The sequence below is a fragment of the Egretta garzetta genome, unplaced genomic scaffold (assembly GCF_000687185.1).
Source record: "Egretta garzetta isolate BGI_Z169 unplaced genomic scaffold, ASM68718v1 scaffold264, whole genome shotgun sequence".
Lineage (NCBI taxonomy): Eukaryota > Metazoa > Chordata > Aves > Pelecaniformes > Ardeidae > Egretta > Egretta garzetta.
The window spans coordinates 2,762,338-2,780,746 of NW_009259685.1; the positions used below are offsets into that span (position 1 = coordinate 2,762,338).

General features: G+C 41.6%; 1 protein-coding gene across 1 annotated transcript in view; it reads left to right on the forward strand.

The window, feature by feature from the left end:
* GRB10 (growth factor receptor bound protein 10) overlaps positions 1-18,409 on the forward strand; it is a 108,714-nt gene that overhangs the window by 43,144 nt on the left and 47,161 nt on the right. Inside the window, exons 3-4 of the mRNA XM_035894133.1 lie at positions 11,965-12,181; positions 15,020-15,161. Coding sequence (XP_035750026.1) covers positions 11,965-12,181; positions 15,020-15,161 — 359 coding nt within the window. The remainder of the gene's footprint in view (positions 1-11,964; positions 12,182-15,019; positions 15,162-18,409) is intronic.

Below are 18,409 nucleotides of genomic sequence, written 5' to 3' on the forward strand. Positions count from 1 at the left end.
AGTTGGTTTTGACTCGCGTCAAGCTGTGGCAAATCTTGTGCATAGCACACCTGTGGCTTTCGCTTTTGGGTGAACCCAACCTGGCTTATATTATCTGATGCAGCCTTGCCTGGGGGATGTTAAATGGTGAAGGACTGCATTTTAGGTAGCTGGTTTAAAAAAGGAAACTCGATTTGATGAGTCTAGAAGAAACTTAGTTACATTTCTGTTTTTCTTGGGCTTAGGTAAATGATGTCATTGCTATTTACTGACGATTTGAATGGTGAATTCAGATTACCTTTTTTTTTTTTTTTTTGTATCATTGCTGGTCTCGGGTGATTGACTGCAATGGTTTACTTGGGTTTTTTTACCCTCGTGTGGGTTTTTTGTCTGTTTTTTTTACTTGGTTGTTGGTTTGTTGGTTGGGTTGCTATTGGTTTTGGTTTTGTTTTTTTTTTTACTTAAAAAAAAAAAAAAAAAAAAATGGTTGGCTATTGGGAGCTCTTGGGGTCAGCATGGCAGAGGGAAGCATCGTGGAGCTCTTATACATGGCTGGCTTCCGCATTGGTGCTGTGGGGTGCGGACGCCTTCAGCAGCGGCTCCACACCACCGTTTGGGATGCGACTGCAGCAATATGCTCTGCCATCTGGGGATCCATGCGGCAGGGCTGTGGCATTCCCTTCTCGCGCAGTGGAGGTTCATGCTTCGTTACAGCAGCAATTACTTGCAAATTATCTGCTCCTTGCTGGCAGGGCCAGGTGAGAGCTGCTTGTTCCGCACCCAAAGGGCCTACCTGATTTTCTGATACAACAGCTAGGCTTGCGTGAAAGGACACCCTGAAACAGGCAGCCGACTGAAGGACAAGGTATCTGTGTGCAGATGAAATGAAATGCACGCCCCAAAATGTTGCTCCCTTAGTAGGGCAAAGAAGCGCGGGGGAAGCTTCTATCAACATGCTGCCGAGGCAATAAGAGGATGATGGCAGCCGCCTTCACCTGTGGAGGGAGGCTAAGGTAGGCAAAGCTTGCTTGTTGTGATTTGTCAAGTGCCAGATTTGAAAGTCCCAAGATGGGGGGGCTCATAAGGGGCTTTTTGCTTGCAGTGTTGCTATTCCAAACAACTCTTCCTCAGTTTAGTCTCTTGCAGATGATTTACTGAAATGACAATTGGGGTTAATACTAAACTATTAAAGCAACTGGTAAAAGAAGCCAAAATTACCCTGGTGTTAAAGCATTTTACTTTTTCATATGACTTTGGTTCTGTTAACTAAACTCTTGACTAGAAGTACCTTAAATATGAAGTATTCCTGTTGTCTGCTTTGTAAGTACATGGGTCACAGCTAGGTAACTATTATGTGCTGAAAATGCAATCTTTAATTAACTTGGAGGAATAGCTGATTCATTAATTGCTGTGTGCAACTTTTGGAACTTGTATTACATCCTCTTAAATATGCTTTCTAAGCCAGCAATAAACCTGTTCAAAGCAAATTTTAAAACTCGTGGTTTAAAGTTAGTAGGATTAAAGGTTAGCCTGGGTATCAAGTGATGATGTACGTGCCTAATTTAATAATAATAATGTTTCAGCATCAGCTCCCAGGACCCATCGCTTCCTGAAGAGAAACGCTAACGGACTTTTGGGGTTAATCCAACCACTTTTCACTTGAAAGCTTTTTTTAAGTTGTCGTGGAGTGGCTTTGAAATGAAACCCCCGATGCAAGAAGCCTGGGGTTTCTGGCTGCCAGGCGGGGACTTCCCTGAGCAGGCGGGCGATGCTCTCGCTGCCGAGCAGCCGCCGGCACCGGTGCCGGAGCAGGCAGGGCATTACAGGCGTTGGTTGGAGCTGCACGGCGGCACATTGGGAGGTTACCCACGACGTTTCCCAGAGCGGGGATAAAGCTTGGGCTTTCTTGACAGGATGGGAGGGACTAAACTGTGCAGTGGTGCTTACATCGATTTGTAAGGATTGTTCAACTGGGATTATTCGGCCGGGTATTATGGTATTTAATCAGGGAGGGAGATCACAGATTCCCTAAAGGAAAGCAATATGTGATTTGACTGTTTTTAACTTTGCCTTTAATAGCTTTAGATGTGTAAGACCTGTGGTAGCTCTTCTCATCTGTCTGAATTTTTAACTCCTTTTTGAACTCTGATTTGTCTATTAGTGTTGTTTATTTGTGTATATTTGATTTGCACTCTCATTTATTTTTTTTTCCTCTGACATAGGCAATAGATATCTAAGTAAAACTTTAGAGAAGCATTATGAGTAAAAATGTGCATATAGGAAATGGTAGAATAAATTTTAAAAAATAATTATTTACATTCATGTAAGCATAAGGAGAACACACAGTATTTTAAAGCTTTTTATTCAGTTTCCTCAATGTAAAAATATGTAATCTTAATAAATATGCAACTAAACCTGACCTTTGCTGTGTCAAATTGCAGCTCTCACTGATACAGGATATCCTTTTAAAGCCATTCCCTTATAAACATGACTGTCTAATATAAGATGCAGTCTGCCAGGCATTTACCATGTGGCCAGCGGACAGTATTTCAATTAATCTATCCATTGCCATCCCACATCGTGCTTCCTGAGTTCTGGCTTGGAAGTATCCTAATGGCTCAGTAGGTTAACAAGTTTTTCCGCATTATCTGGAAAGCATAAATGGATTTTCTGTTTGGTTTTGTGGGGGCTGTGCAGGCTAGGAGCCGTTCTGCTGCTCAGGTGCTACCCCGAACATGTCCTCTTGAAGGATGAGTGATGGTCTTTCTGTCATCATCATTTTGGGATGCACTGCCAGAGCTTTCCTTCCTGGTTTTGCTATAGAGGTGATGCACCAAGATTGAGGCATCCAATTAACCTTACCAGGAGGACAAGACTTGAATAGAGAATCCCTGGGTCGGTCGGTCTGCCTGTGGCTCATGCATTCGCTCAGGCACATTCTCCTCTTCTTTTCTTTCCCCTGAGTAAGGAAAGGGCCAGAACAAGGCTATAGGTGCATGACTATTACTTGCATGATTATGACTTAGTTTCCCTCTGTTCATATCTCCTTTTGGGTCAGGAAAACCAGTCTGGCCTGCTCACCTGGTGCTGAATTGAGTCCTTCACGGATACAACTGCTCCATCCTTCTGAAGGGTTTTTTGAGGATTAGTCTCCTCTGACCCCAGGTTTGGCCTTGGAAAGAATACCCTGTTCCGCTTGCTGTGGTGCTGCTTCTCTCCTCAACTAATGCTATTTTCTATCTACTGAGTAACTGAGGTTCCTCCCACCTCCCCGACCCCTTTTTATGGTTACACCCAAACAAGTGCTTTCCATTTAAAGTCTTAGTCTTTTTCTTAAACTAATGAACCAGAAGGAGGTGACCTGAGGAAATGGTACAGGGAAACCACTGAACCTAATGTTCATAGAAGAAAGCTACAGATGCTACCACTTCCTTGAAAATGAATCTTCTGACTGGATTTTGTAATCATCCCAGGAACGTCCATTTCCCAGAGGTCTACTTAACCTCAGATTCTTCAAGTGATCTGTCATCGTGGTTTAACCCCAGCCAGCAACTAAGACCCATGCAGCCACTTGCTCTCTACCCCGCAGTGGGATGGGGGAGAGAATTGGAAGGGTAAAAGTGAGAAAACTCATGGGTTGAGATAAAGGCAGTTTAATAGGGAAAGCAAAAGCCGCGCATGCAGGCAAAGCAAGGAATTAATTCAGTGCTTCCCATGGGCAGGCAGGTGCTCAGCCATCTCCAGGAAAGCAGGGCTCTATGACATGTAATGGTGACTTGGGAAGACAAATGCCATCACTCCCAACATCCCCCCCCTTCCCTTCTTCCCCCAGCTTTATGTGCTGAGCATGATGTCATATGGTGCGGGACATCCCTGTGGTCAGTTGGGGTCAGCTGTCCTGGCTGTGCCCCCTCCCAGCTTCTTGTGCCCCCCCAGCCTCCTCACTGGTGGGGTAGGGTGAGGAGCAAAAAAGGCCTTGACCCTGTGTCAGCGCTGCTCAGCAGTGACAAAAACATCCCTGTGTTATCAACCCTGTTTCCAGCACAAATCCAAAACACAGCCCCATACTGGCTGCTGAGAGGAAAATTAACTCTATCCCAGCCAAAACCAGCACATCTGTTTACTCACTATGTACTATACAGCATTGGTTCTGCAAACAGTGGCCTGTGAAGAGGGATTGGAAAGGCTGGCAGCTGCTGGTAATTGCTGTCATCAGGAGCTCTGCCATCAGCAATGGCTGGACAAGGGTGTGTGGTGTGCTTGCCCAAGAGGAGCCGGTCAGTCCCACGGTCGGTGCAGTCACACGGGATCAGCTGGTGTCCTGTTTGACTTTGGGTTCAAACTTTGACCTGATGCTTCTTTTAGGAATGTAATGCTTTTTCCCTACTTTTGGGTTTTTGTAAAGCTGAAAATTTCCTGCTTGGAAATGGGAATTGGGAAGATTGAATCCCAAATGTGCGTTCTCTAAATGGGGTGTGAGGATCTGGAAAGGGAACTGGCCATAACTTGCATATCTCTTATAATTGTAATAAAGCTGATATGTATATGCATAATTAGCATTCTAGACATTTTAGATGTTTTCCTTAAGTTTCAAACCCCTGCCATAGCAGTGCCACTAGTGCATCAACACTTGTGCCTTAGAGTAGATTGAGGGCTCGGTGGTGGTGGTGATACCCATAGCTGGCAATCATCTGTCAAGGCGACCCATGTCCATCCATTCCACAAAAGGGTCAACATGACTGTTTATGGTTCTTGTGTTAGAAATAGGAATATATACACTGGGAGGTGCTTCTGAATGTTGTCTGTGAATAACTGCGGCCTCATCAAAGGGCAGAACAGTTAAAATCTTCATCAAGAGATGTGCTTGGCTTTACTTTGTCTCTGGAATTAAACAAACCAACTCCTCCTTATCCATCTCTGCCCCCTCCAAATACCTTGCTTTTATCATCTTTATGATGTCCAGTTATTAGGTGCGTGAACTGGGCAAGAGCTGAATTTTTCATTTTTTAGCCCTCTAATTTTTTTTCCATCAGAATTCCTGAAACTTGTTTTATGTGATAAAGAATAGTCCATGGGTATAACTTCATTCTTTCTTGCTGTAGGGCACCTTTAGCCAGTTGCTCCTGCTGCTTGTTAACACTTTGATTTTTTTTGACCAATGCTTTTCATACGTAGCTTATTCCTATAGCTGTTACCTAGCAACATTATTTCTGTTCAATTTAGATTGTGTTTTCTCTTTCAAGAAATTCATAAGGTGTGTTTTAAGAACGTTACTGGAGTCCACGCATGAACCTTTAGTAAAGAGGTGTTTCTAAAGTTAATTTTCTCCAGCACCTGTAATTAACGTACCTACATTTGGTGTCAGCCTTCCCAGCCTTGTTGGCAGAAATTGGAATTGATGCATGAGGGGTTTAAAAATTACTTAGAGAATACTGGAGTAGTTAAAAGTTCCCTGTTGACTTCTCTGTGTGGCATTTCAGCGTGCTCTGAGAGAGCGTAGATGCCTATCTCAATTTCACGCTCTTTTACCGTCTAGCATCTCTGCTTCTTGCCCTTCTTTCCAAGCCATGGTCCATTTAGCATTTTGGAAGCTGCTCATGCACTGATGTGACATTTCGTAGGCCAGCGAACACATTTACAGTACAAGGTAGAGGATTACACTTAAGCTGACAAATACTAGGAAGTGAAGTAAAGGACGCTCCATTGCGGAGTTCCATAAGGGGACTCATGGGGTGCGTGAAGTTCTGGAGTTCTGGGGTTCTAATTTGGGTTTCTAATTCAGACTATGGCTGCTCTGGACTTGGTGATGTCTCTAGGAAGCAAAGTCAGGTTTGTGTCTTCTGCCTTCACTTTAAAGGACCAAAAAAACCTCCAGCCTTCTAATATTCAACAAAGGCAATCTTCTGATACTTTTATAATTGGGTCCAGCAGCGGACCTGGAGAACAGTGTGAACACATAGGGTTTGCAAATGTTTTTTATGTTGTGGTGTTTTGTTTTGGTTTTTTTATTTCTTGTGCAAAACTACTATCTGTATGTAATTTTTAATAATGTGGGAGAGGTGAGATTGCATAGAATTGGAGCTGCTCTTGGGATCTGGAAGGTGTCATTCGGCTGCAGCATCGCTATAGAGGTTTTAAAGGACATTGTAAGAAATCTGCTTGGTATCATCTGCCTTCTGTTGCGTGCACCTCAGGTGTAGTAGCTGCCAAGTCCTAAATGCATGCAACCATAGGGGGGCTGTACGTAACTCAGTGTACAAGAAAAGCAAGCTGAAATAGGCAACTGGTGCCTGTGGCATTAGCGGAAGCTGAAACAGGTTACGGAAGGAGGTGAGACGTTTGTGTAAACACGGAATATGAAGTTACAAGTTCAAAGGGAGAAGGGAGCAGAGGAATATGAATGATATCCAGAGTGGAATTTCTTGTGCATCGTTACAACAGTTTGTAGTCAGCATTTGGTGTATTTTCAAAAAGTTTTAGTCGTTGGAATTTCTGAAAAATCCGATCAAACAGCATTTGGATGTGGCATTGGAGGGACATGCTGCAGTGCTCTTGTGCAAAGGATTAACTTAAAAAGGGGTTGTCTTGTAAAAGGGGTTTGTATGCACTTCTCGCTCTGATAATCCTTGCCTGGAGGAGTATTTCTGATCATAAAACATGAGATTTCCACGATATAGAAAAACTTGCAAAACATACTTGTATCACCAATATGAATCAGAACGACTTATATGTGGTTTCAGGAGATTAGAAATGGAATGATGGGTGGACACCATAATATTTTAAATGTTTTTTTTCCCTTTTAAATTCCAGTTAGGTCCTTCTGTTCATTTTAATGTAAATATGTTTTCCCTGTGTTACCTATAGTTTGCACAGTGTTTCACCGGACCATCAGTGGGGGATGCTAGGGTATATGCAATTCCACATTCCTTTTCTTTCGCTGCTTCCATCCGTCTCCTTGAAGGTTCATTAATGTGTGCAGGAGCGCCTGCTAACCTCTTCAATATCATCCTCTGTTGAGCTAAACCTGAGTGAAATCTTACATTAGTTTTATCTTAGCTTCTTTGCTTTGTCAAGCAGGATCTTGAACGTGCTGCACCAAAACTCGTTTTGGGGACCTGATTGCCAGAGTTAGGCTGTCAAATAAGAAACGGTGATCAATCAACAGCTGCCTTACTGTAATAGTAAACACTTGTTTATATACATGCTGTTGGCTTCTTACAGTATCAGACTTAATTCTGTGGCGACAGAAAAGTGGTACAGCGTATAAATCTTCTGCTGAATTCCTAGTAGTGCTCGCATCAGTCTTCTCTGTGAACTGGTACGAGGGATAGTGCTGCGGAATTAAATTTTGAAATGAGCAAACAAGAAGGAAATTATTTGTGTGTGTATGTGTACAGTTTTTCAAAGTCTTTTGACTCACAGCTCACTTTGTGATGTTTTTTGTAGTATTCCCTATGAACTGCAGGCCACATGTAAAAGGGAAGGGTGTTTGCTGGGCTGCCATTTAGAGACATGAAATGCAACCTGGTCTGTGGTCCAAAGCTGGGATCCTTTCCATGTTCAGCTTTTTTTCAGTAAACAGGATTTCTGCAGTGCAGTGAGCCCCTTGACAGCTGTGGAAGAACCTGTTTTCTTCGAGAGGCTGGCACAGCTCAGGCTGAGCAGGGCTCATTTCAGCTTCAGAATAAGCGGGATCCTGCTTAGTCCTCTTAGCTGAGCTTGACATGTCAAGGCCAACAATAACCAAAATAAGTAAATAAATTGGGATCTAGGGGATAGAGAAGGGCTAGAAACAGAAGGATAAGTGGGGCACGATTAAGTACAGATTAAAGTTTGCTCAGGCCTAATTTAGGGGTTATCGTCCCTCCTATGGGGTGCTTAAAAACATTTAAGTGGTATTGAAAGTGCTTTTATTTTTATAATCATAGAATCATAGAATGGTTTGGGTTGGAAGGGACCCCTAGAGGTCATCTAGTCCAACCCCCCTGCAGTGAGCAGGGACACCGCTAACTAGATCAAGTTGCTCAGATCCCCGTCCAACCTGGCCTTGAATGTTTCCAGGGATGGGGCCTCCACTGCCTCTCTGGGCAACCCCTTCCAGTGTTTCACCACCCTCATTGTAAAGAATTTCTTTCTTACATCTAGTCTAAACCTACCCTGGTTTAGTTTAAAACCATTACCCCTTGTCCTGTCACAAGGTACGTGGAACATGATAGTTTAGCTCACTAGCTCAGTAGAGGTTTTATAACAAAGTTGTCCTTTTTCCTTGAATTTAACTATTAAAATTTTTCTTGTAATTGAAATCATGATTTACTTTACCAAAAATATTACTTGCAATACCAGTGGAGCTGTTCTGCGAACAAAGCCAAAGTTTAACAAATTGTGGGCAGAGAAGCAAAATGAAGTTCAAACAGCTGCCAGTGTATGCACTTTGGTTCTAGTTTGGGAAAGAGCATTGCTTGCAGACGCACCAAGTATTTTCTTATGGTACAAGAAGTCTACAAAACTACCAGTACCTCATCCACCCCCAGAAATATGTCAGAGCTAGGTTTTGCCAGTGTTTTCCTTTAAAAATTACTTTCAAAAGCAAAAGGCTGCTTACATATTTGTGCATGGAAGTGATAAGCTAGCCTCTATGCAGTTCAGCTGAGAGAAAAAACCCCAGACCTCGACTATCCACTTTTCATACTCCTTGATTTTATGGCGGAGTTCAGTGCACTTTAAGGAAAATAGCCATTAGTATCCCTGGAAGCATATGTCTGCAAGATCGCTGGAGGCTCCTCAGCTACCTGCAGCTCTGTGTGCTGTAACCTACAAAGGTAATTCTTCCAGCTCAGTTGCAAAATTTGTGTGCGCATACTTAGAGGACCAGCATGATGCTAATAGTGGTTCAAAGCCCAGTGATTTGCAAATTTTGCTATTAACTAGCAAGCCTCCTCAAAAAAGATACTTTGAAGGATTTCACTGTATATGAAATTTCATTCTGAATAGTACACCTGCAAATGGTTAAAGTGGCTTAGAAATCCCATGGATGACTTGTTTGATTTTTATTTAGCGAAGCTCTGTAGAGAGCCATTGCAAATAACATGCTGGATTACTTGGCAGGCTGAGACATCTGCTGGCACTTCCGAGGCAGGCTACGGCAGTGAGGTTTCCTATTGCAACATGCTGAAATCTCTCCAAAACAAAATGGTATTTAGTAGTAAACACTATTGTATAGAGATGAAACTGTATGAAATTCAAGATTGCAGGCTTTGTCTTCACAAAGCTTAAGGATCTGCGCTCCTGCAAAAGTTTTATAGTAAGACTGAGGGCTTTTATTAGCAGTGCTGCACCCGTGAAGAAAAGGAGCTGACAGGAGAGTGAAACCAGATTCTGGACTTCAGTGCAACATATTATTAGGAAAACTCTATATGCACCTCGTCAGTGCCTGTCCTGTTGGAAATTGAATTTGGGTGTGTAATTGATATGCTTAAAACCCTGCTAATTCAATGCTTTAAACTACGTACTTGGTTTGCTTAGCATTTTGCATGAAGTGCCTCATTTTATGCATATTAGACTTTGTATTATACCTTTGTGCCTATTTGATTATTCGGGAATAGCTTGAGCTGACTCTTAATCATTTCTCCCATGTTACAATCGTCTGAAAACTTAATGATCTTGCACGCTAATAGCTTTGTCTAAGTTGTTAATACATTAGCACCCTTGGGGACCAAGCTGTACGGACTTCCACAGAATATGAGCCTTGACTTTTTTCCCCTTCTGCTTTTCGCCCTGCTAAACAACTGCTGTTAGTTGCTGTAATTTACTCCCTGACTCTGTGGCCAGGGTCTGTCTTTTATGTCCATCCAGCCCCAAACCTTTTACTTGACGGCCATCTGACACCCTACAGCTCAGTCTTCTGGTACTTTAGATGAATGATAAAATTCAAAAGCCTTGTAATTCAGCCTCTCCCTCTTTATACTCCTACTCCTGTGGTTCTCTTGTGATTGCTCAAGAAGTGTTTTCAATACGTCCTCTCCAAATAGGATAAGAATCTGGAGGATGGAATGAAATTCAAATTGCAACTCTGTCTCAAGATCCCTAAAAATAGCAGGAAAATTATTGTAGACTTTGTCCAAGCAAAGCAAAGTCAAGATTATTGAAAATACATGAACTAGCTGACAGATAGAGAACATAGTGTAGCGTAGTGAAGGTGACTCCTAGTAGCAGGGTAGTAACTGTTAAGTACAGAGGCTGAGGGAAATGACCATAAAGAAACAAAAAGAAGAAACCTGTCTGCGGATTGATAGAGGGGTTTTTTTTGGTTTTAACACATGTTCAAACCTAGAACTCCTGTGAGTATGTTTTCAGTGAAGGTTCAGTGGTTTTGGTTTTTTTTCCTTTAGGAAAGGGCCTGCCGACTTTCAGTGAGGAACATGGTATTTCAAGTCATTAAATAGAGGGGATGTAGGGATGTGACCAGTGCCTGTTTAATTTTGAGCAGACCTTTGGTTCATCCAACACCGGGAACAGGGGTTGTCAGCATCCAAAACAATTGCCGTGTAAATGCCATGTTCAGATAACATTATGGTTATTGAGGCATGGTAGTGGTGGGCAGAAATTGAGTGGTGCTTTTTTGGATTATATCCTCAAGAAAGGTGCTATTGGTACAAAATCATTTATGGTAATTGGTCACAAGCTGAATTGCTGCTCCTGGTGGTTCGTTTACCTAGAAAACTTGGCAAAAGAATGGGTGTCAGAAAATATTTGGGGTGAACAGCATGTTTTAGCTGCATAGTACTGTGTGAATGTTTGCTAGCTCCATTGCTTGGCTCTCCTTCCCATCCGTGTCACAAAGAGTTTTGTGAGATACAAGGTTTGCAGGCAGCAATGGTGTATTTTTGCCAGGCCAAGTGATACAGCTGGAAAATAAGGGCACATTTTTTTGGATGCACGAAGTTGTGTTTGATCTGAGGTAGCTGTTCAGGCAGTGGCTGTGCAGTAACCAGAAGCAGATATCGATGTGTGTGTTCGTCAGCCCGCTGAACTCCTGATAGGGAGTGACGTTAACTTGTGGCTAGGGAGTAATTACAATACTCTGAAATAGGAGTTCAGAGAGTGGTTAGTGCAAAGGGCTCGCAGAGTTTTGTTGTCTTGCAGAGTAATTATGATCGTTAAGGAGGAACGAATGAGCACAAGTTACTTATTTACTGTGAGGTAAGGTGGTGTATATAGAAAGGTTGGCGCACTTTTTCGGGGCTGATGTTCCTCCAACAACCCACACCCCACCCCTGGATGATTTACTTTGAGCTCTTTGAGGCAGGGGTGTCTCTTATCACAATGCAAGAGCAAGGATACAGATCTTTTTGTAAAAAGTCCTCGGAGTGACAGTTAGAAGCTTGTGTTGCCCTTTAAAATACTGTATCACAAAAATACGCAGAAATGCAGACGGGATTCTTGACAAACTGTAATGCTCGTTTTCCGACATGTACAGCAGAGGATTGTGTCTTCCACCTATTGACTTCTGCAACACTGTCTTGGTTGGTTTTTTTCTTCTAAATTATTGGAGCTTGCAAAGTGTTTATTATACCGTTTGGCAATCTGAACTTGATACATTGACAAGCTGAACTGAGGTATTTGTAAGTGATACACTTTTGAAATATATGTCAGTTTCTCAGTAATCGAAGCGGTGCATTAGCATTGGCATTATTAAAAATCCCACAAAATGTTGGTGTTTTTTTTATATATATATTAAATACTACAGTGGAAATACTTCATTCTGTGCCAGTAGCTTTTCACCAAGGAAGACAAAATAAATGTCCATCGCGGGCTGTTGCTAGCTGTGTTTTTCTGCTCTAGAATAAAGAAATGTTTTCTGCAATAAGAATTTGCACTGTAAGAATGTAACTATAAAAACTATGTGAAACCTTTACTTTGGTCTTTCCAGACTTCTTTTATCTGGGACTTCCCGATGTGTTATGCTGCCTTTATGTTGCCTTTCAGATGACGATGTGGACCTAGAAGCTTTGGTTAATGACATGAATTCCTCATTTGAAAGTTTATACTCTACGTGCAGTATGCAGTCGGAAACCACTCCGCTCCTTCAAAATGGTCAGCTCAATCGCAGTCAGTTGCCGTCCTCAGGATCTGGTGCTCTGCAGCCCATGTCTCCAAGGCAGAAGGTGCAGCGGTCTCAGCCAGTGCGCATTATGGCAGTCAGGTAGGAACCAAGGGACTTTCCTCCTTTTTATTAAAGTTGTCTTGAACGGGCTTCAAAAGAACTACATTTTAAAATAGATCACTTCGGTAGGAGCCTAGTACTGGTAGACTGGACTTTTGCGTAGGAAAAAAGATGTACCAGGTAGGTAAAGGACATAAATTTTCCATGTATTTTGTAAAGTGCAAAAATGTCACATTTCTTCCCTTTTTCTAATCAATGTTTGATATACCAGTAGCAGCAGACACGTAGAAGCATATCATTGGTACCAATTTGCAGAAATGATGTATGTATTTGAATTTATTTCCAAACTGTCAAAAAGTGTTCTCTCAGGTATGGTACCTACTGACAGCTTCTTGCTTTTATAGAACATAAAGAGAACGTGCAGATAGATGAGGATGCATTAATCTAGTTTTGATATACAAAAAATAGCTCTCTTTGTGGAGCTTTCCTGAATGGTCCAAGACAAACAAAGAAGGCGCACATTGTAGTTACTTAACTGCTCTTCCTAGAGCACTTTCAGCTCCTTCACTTGGCCTCATTATGTGAGTCATTACAAAAAAAGAAGCGTTTAAGTTGTCTCCCTGTTGTCAGGATGGGGGCTTGAATTCAAGCTTCAAGTGGAATACTCTTGGTGGTCGTGGGAGAGTCTATAGGTGATGCTGAGGTTCTTAAAATCTTCTTATTAGGCAGCAGGAGGAAAGGGGCTTCTGTCAGCACGAGTAGGTAAATAGCTTGAATCAGAGAGATTTGGAGTTTTCCTTTCCTTCTAGTTAACTCCACAAGAAGTAACGAGTAATAATAATAAAAGAAAAATCCCAGATGTGGAAAGGGTTGCTCCTAATTCTTTATGCTGATGTATTTTGTATAGGAATGGTATTAAGACAGGCAGCTTTTCTGTATGAATGGATAGTATGCAGTGATTGCAATACAACCAAGTCAGCTCACAATGCAATCGTTTTTACAAGTATTTAATATTTAACCTTGAATAGGGCTGTACTAGAAAATGCACTCTCTAGAGTACTGTAACTGTCGATGTTTTGTAAATATCTCAATCAAAACACTTCATTTAAACTATTTTTGGCATTTTAAAACTTAGCAACTCTTTTTTGAGAACACTCTGCCTTTCTGAACTCTGTACTTCCATACGCACAAGAACATTGTGTTTTTCATTAAAGAAAAGAATGGCAAAACTTTTATTCAGGGTTATCTAGGCCCCTTTCCCGTAGAGGGGAATAGCTGCATCTCTCTTGTGGCCAGAATGGCCAGAATGGTCGACTGTGGTAGGCCTCTTAAGAGGACAATGTTATGTGTGTATCAGTCATGAAGTAAATGATGCACTCACTGCAGCAGTAAAGGAAGAGCAGAGCGCAGCATAGTGAATTCTCATTTTAAGAAAACCACACTTTTCTAATTGTGTCAGGTCAAGTAGTTCCACTTCTTATAATGGAGGTCAGTCAAAAATACGCAATACAGAGCACTATTATGCAGCTGCAGATACAACAGTTCTACTGGGCTGAAGAAATCTCATACCATCCTTCACCCTGTGCTGTAGGGAAGTGCACACACGGGTAGCACACACACACACACAAAAATTCAACCGGGTCAAGTAGTTGTTTGCATGGCTCACAGTTGCGGTTGAAACCTGGTATTTATAGCAAAAACCCAAATCTGTAGGGCTCATTCATGGAACGCCAAGGCAACTAAATTGCAGGATAGAGTTACCTGCAGAGCAGATTTCCCAGTAGTTATTTTATCAGCCCCCGGCTTCTGGTACAGGCAGAGACAGTGAGCGTGCCCAGAGTGGGACACGCTGCCAGAGGCAAACCCAGCAGTTGTCTACCAGGCAGCTCTGCTAAGAAGGCTCTGCTTGCTGAAGGCATTGGAAAAAATGAGAGCAAACGGAGTTTTTAATGATTTGCTGTTCAAATCCAGGCGTTAGGTGATTGTCTCTGGAAACTTCCACGATTGCCACTAGATGGTGCCTTCTGCAAAGGCATTGCATACCAGCCTGCTGCGGAGTCAGGTAGTACATCTTCAGTGGTGATGCCCTAGCAGTAAGGAAACCTAAAGCCATCTGTGTGCTCATGAATAGGTCTTACACATTTTCAAGCTTTTCTCTGGCAACTGGTAGGCTTTAGTTTTCTTTCTATTGGTGCGGGCAGTACAGGTGTATTATAAACTGGAACTGGAAACTCTGTTGGTCCTATGTAGACTCGTGAGGCGTATCTCAGGAGATGCAAACTTGTCTGAACAGTAACCATGCAACTAGCATAAGGTGGGAGGGTGTAATTGCAGTTTATTGCTCAAGCTGAGTGTTTGCATTTCCATTTCTCCAGGAAATGCTGAGTTGTTTGGAAATGGAGTCTGGTATTGTAATGAGGTGACAATATTGGTTTCAGTCTCAGCTGAGAGACTTTACAGGGGTACACCTTAGTTTGCAAATCCACATGGAATTTGGCTTCAGGTGACTGCAGTTGTGTTCTCTTCTTTCACATTGGTTTGGAAGTTAACTGACTTCCTGGCACATAGAGCTTAAGCTTGTAAGCTAGTGTTTACAACACTGAGTCCAGATGGATATTTCTGTTTATTTTATGGCACGGTTACCTCAGTTACTCACCCAAGTAATCAAGTTATAATGCATAGATGCCTGACTGTTCATTTTTCACACGCAATTACGTACTTTGTGCATGCAGTTGCTGTAACTATATAATAGTTGCTTAGAAAAAGAGTGGGTTTGGTTCCTCTTCTTTAGTATCATTATTGTAAGTGGTGGGGCAGGAGATCCAGGTCTAGCGATGCCAGTTTGCTCCTCTTAATGCTTAGTGCTTCTGTTTGTAGGCGTCTTCAAGAAGAAGAACAGCAGTTCAGAACATCGTCTTTGCCAGCCATCCCAAATCCCTTCCCAGAACTTTGTAGTCCCGCAAGCTCTCCAGTGCTGGCCCCTGGATCTTTACCTCAGAGTCAACCTGCTAGTAAGCATGTGAGTATGGGTCGAAGCTTTGGGTCATTCATTCGCGTTCAAACCAGCAGTGGACTATTTCATTCTGAAGGCAGAAAGAACATTTCGGGATAAGTAGAAACACTTGTAGGCTTTGTCTGTGAGTAGGGCAGCACTGGACAAGAGAGTGCCTTCAAACATGCTTCAGACCTTTTTTAAAGGGTTTGTAAGAATGAAGCGTAAAAATGAAGCAAGTCTCTTTCAGATGCATGCATGTTGTGATTGAAGCAGTAATGCCTAGTATCTTTTGGATTTTGTTATCCAAGGTAATGACTTACTAATTCAGAAGTCGTTAATTAACTTAGAGTTAGAGGAGGATCTATGCACGTTATACTGCATTATTCTGGGTGCCACAAAGACACCAAACAGCTGTTTGTTTTCTTTAAGGACATGGTGCTGCTTTATTTTGCTGGTTTTCATGAAGCTGCTCGAAAAGCAAAATAACATCCTTAGAGCATGTAATTAGGCACAGCTCCTTGTAATGGGACTTAAGGGGACAACTGTCCCACGGAAAGCTGATTGAGTGGCTCTCTGGGTTCTTGGCAGTGAAGATAGCACAGACTGAACTCTCACATGGTCCAGAGCGATAACCTCAGTGACACTGCAAACAGTTTGTCTTCCTTGTCCCACTCCACTGTCGGAGAAACAACCATCTTGTTTTGTATCAGTCCTTGAGCATGTTTGAAGACTCAAGTTGGGCTCAGAAACCTTTATTTTGTAAACTGTGCTGACTTGCATGGGGATGAAAAGATGGGTTGTTCTTACCGACTATTGGCTTAGAACAGTTGTGTGCTTGAGTACCCAAGAATATGATGATGTTCTGTATCACGGCTCAACTAGTTTGTAAGTGGCTTCTATGTCTGCTCTGACTGATAAGAGGGTTTGGGTGGACAGTTCAGCTGCAAGCAGTAGACCCTAATGTACGTCCTCACATCTTCTGTATTGCTTTACATCGCCATAAACAGCTGTCTGCTTTCTTGAAAAACACGGTGCATCTTCATTGGGTTTACTGTATTTCTTATACATACGAGACAGGCAGAAAACCAAATAAGGCCCTGGGAAAAAAATGAGTCATCCAGTTGGGAATTTAGCAGGACTTCTTCAGGGGCCAAGGTACTGGCTAAGCAGAGAGGCTGTTTTGCCAAGGCAGTGCTGATCTGACTCCGGGAAAGACAGAACAAGGGGCAATTCTGCCTCCTGGCACTTGCCAACAGGCCAGCAGCATAGCTGCCTTTTTGAGATGAATCGAAGTTGCTGATGAGCCTATGTTTACCTTTCCAAATATTCCCCAGTTTCAGGGATTCTTTGCCTTTTAGCTTTATGTTTTATTAAAATCAACCAAGCCACCCTAAAGATAGCTCTGTAAAGCCTTAAGAACCCCAAAAAATTTGTGTGTCAGTTTTTGATGGAATTTAGAAGCTACTGGTTTAACAGTACATAAATATAGAAGTAAACAATCTTCTAATGTATGTAAGAAGATGGCTATAACGACAGAATAAAAATATTTTCCCCCCTATATTTTACTTTATTTTTTTTTAAGAATTAACCTACCTAATTTTAAAATGGAAAATTTTGACAAGCCTTTTGCAAGCCTAAAACGAAATAAATACTTAAATTGCGTAGATATGGTTGCTGCTGGAGTTTTTAATCAAAGACAATCCCTTATAGTCATAAAACTTTTTAGGGTACTAGAGGAGGAGGTAAAGCATGTTGGACAATGGCAACTTCTTCTGTAGATGCATTTTTTAATACCTCAGTTTTAAACGTGGAGTGTTCTTGGATAACAAAATAATCTGTTCAGCCTCTTCATGGGATGTTTGTTGTGTTTAATCCAGTTCTAGTTCCTCTCAATGGAGTCTGCTAAACATCATGAGTAAAAAATGAATAACTTAAGAAATGTTATACATCTTTCCAATTTCATCCTATTAAAAAACTGTCAAGTTTGGGAATTTGAGGAAATTATTTTAGGACAAGCTCTTGCTTAGATAAATGTTCATAGATAGAATATAAACTACTGGTTAACAACATAAGCGAGGAGCTTAGTTACAGGACTGCAACAGCACATTTTAATGGCTGGCAGTTAGTGAAAATGGGCTGTGTTTTAAGAAAAATATAAATACAATGTTAAATGCAAACCAAGGTTAAACATAATGATGCTTAATTTTACGTTCTCTGCTTGCAGATTATAAACAAGGATTAAAATTGGAGATTAAAATGAGCCATTCTGATTACATGGGATATATGAGGTGTTAGTGAAAAGTAATTCCCTTCGTGCCTCTCGAGCGTTTGCGGGTGAATAGGCAAATAGCCGTTCCAGCCGGCGATGCTGCAGCTCTGATCACCCAGGGCATCACGGCACACGCATGGTGTGGAGGAAAGAAATGTGGCCTTTGGTCAGCTTGTATCTGGGGGACTTGAGTGGGACCCAAGTTAATGTAGTCTCGGGGGATTTCATAAAGGAGCGGATATTTTGTTTGCTGACCATGTGAAACAGTGGGGGTCACTGGGAAGCTGGGATGTCTAATACAACTTCATAAGAAACAAAGTGTCATTAGTATTGTTCCTCATGGAACAACTTAGTCTTATTTTTTAGTAATTTTAAAATACAACTCTGCAATGATAAAACCAAGCAGTGGTTATGCAAGACGAATGTAAAGATCTGGTCGAGTCTTTTAAAGATCCGGAAGAGTCTCATGTCATGTTGCCAAGCCTTGGGAATAAAGAAATGCCAGCTCTGTCCAAGTTTTACTAAATTGAAACTTTCCCCCCTATTCTGTTCCATGTAGGAAAAGGATGCATGTGTGAATGAGTGAGTAAGGGAGCTTTCGGGTCATAAAGCTTGAATTATATTTGCAGCTGAAAAAATGGATGTTGTCTTTTCTCATATGCAAAATTTTATTCGTGTGGCTGGAGCTTGAGGCGTACATTTCTTGTTAAGATTCTTCTGATTCTTTTCCTTATTTTTTTTTGTGCAGTTGCCACTCCTTTTTCTAACAAGTGCTTTGCAACATTGCTTATATACTGCTCTGCATTTTTTTCATGCTCTTTCTTGGCTCAGCAAAGAAAGGTAAAAGCAGTAAAGCAATGAAAAATAGATGTAATAAATCTTTCTTACTTTTTGCGGTAAATTTTTTTCTTTTGTTTTCTCATGATGATGAAGCATTTTCTCTACCTTACTCAAAAAAGTACACGTATCGGGAATAATTTCTTTTTTTTTTTTTTTTTTTTTT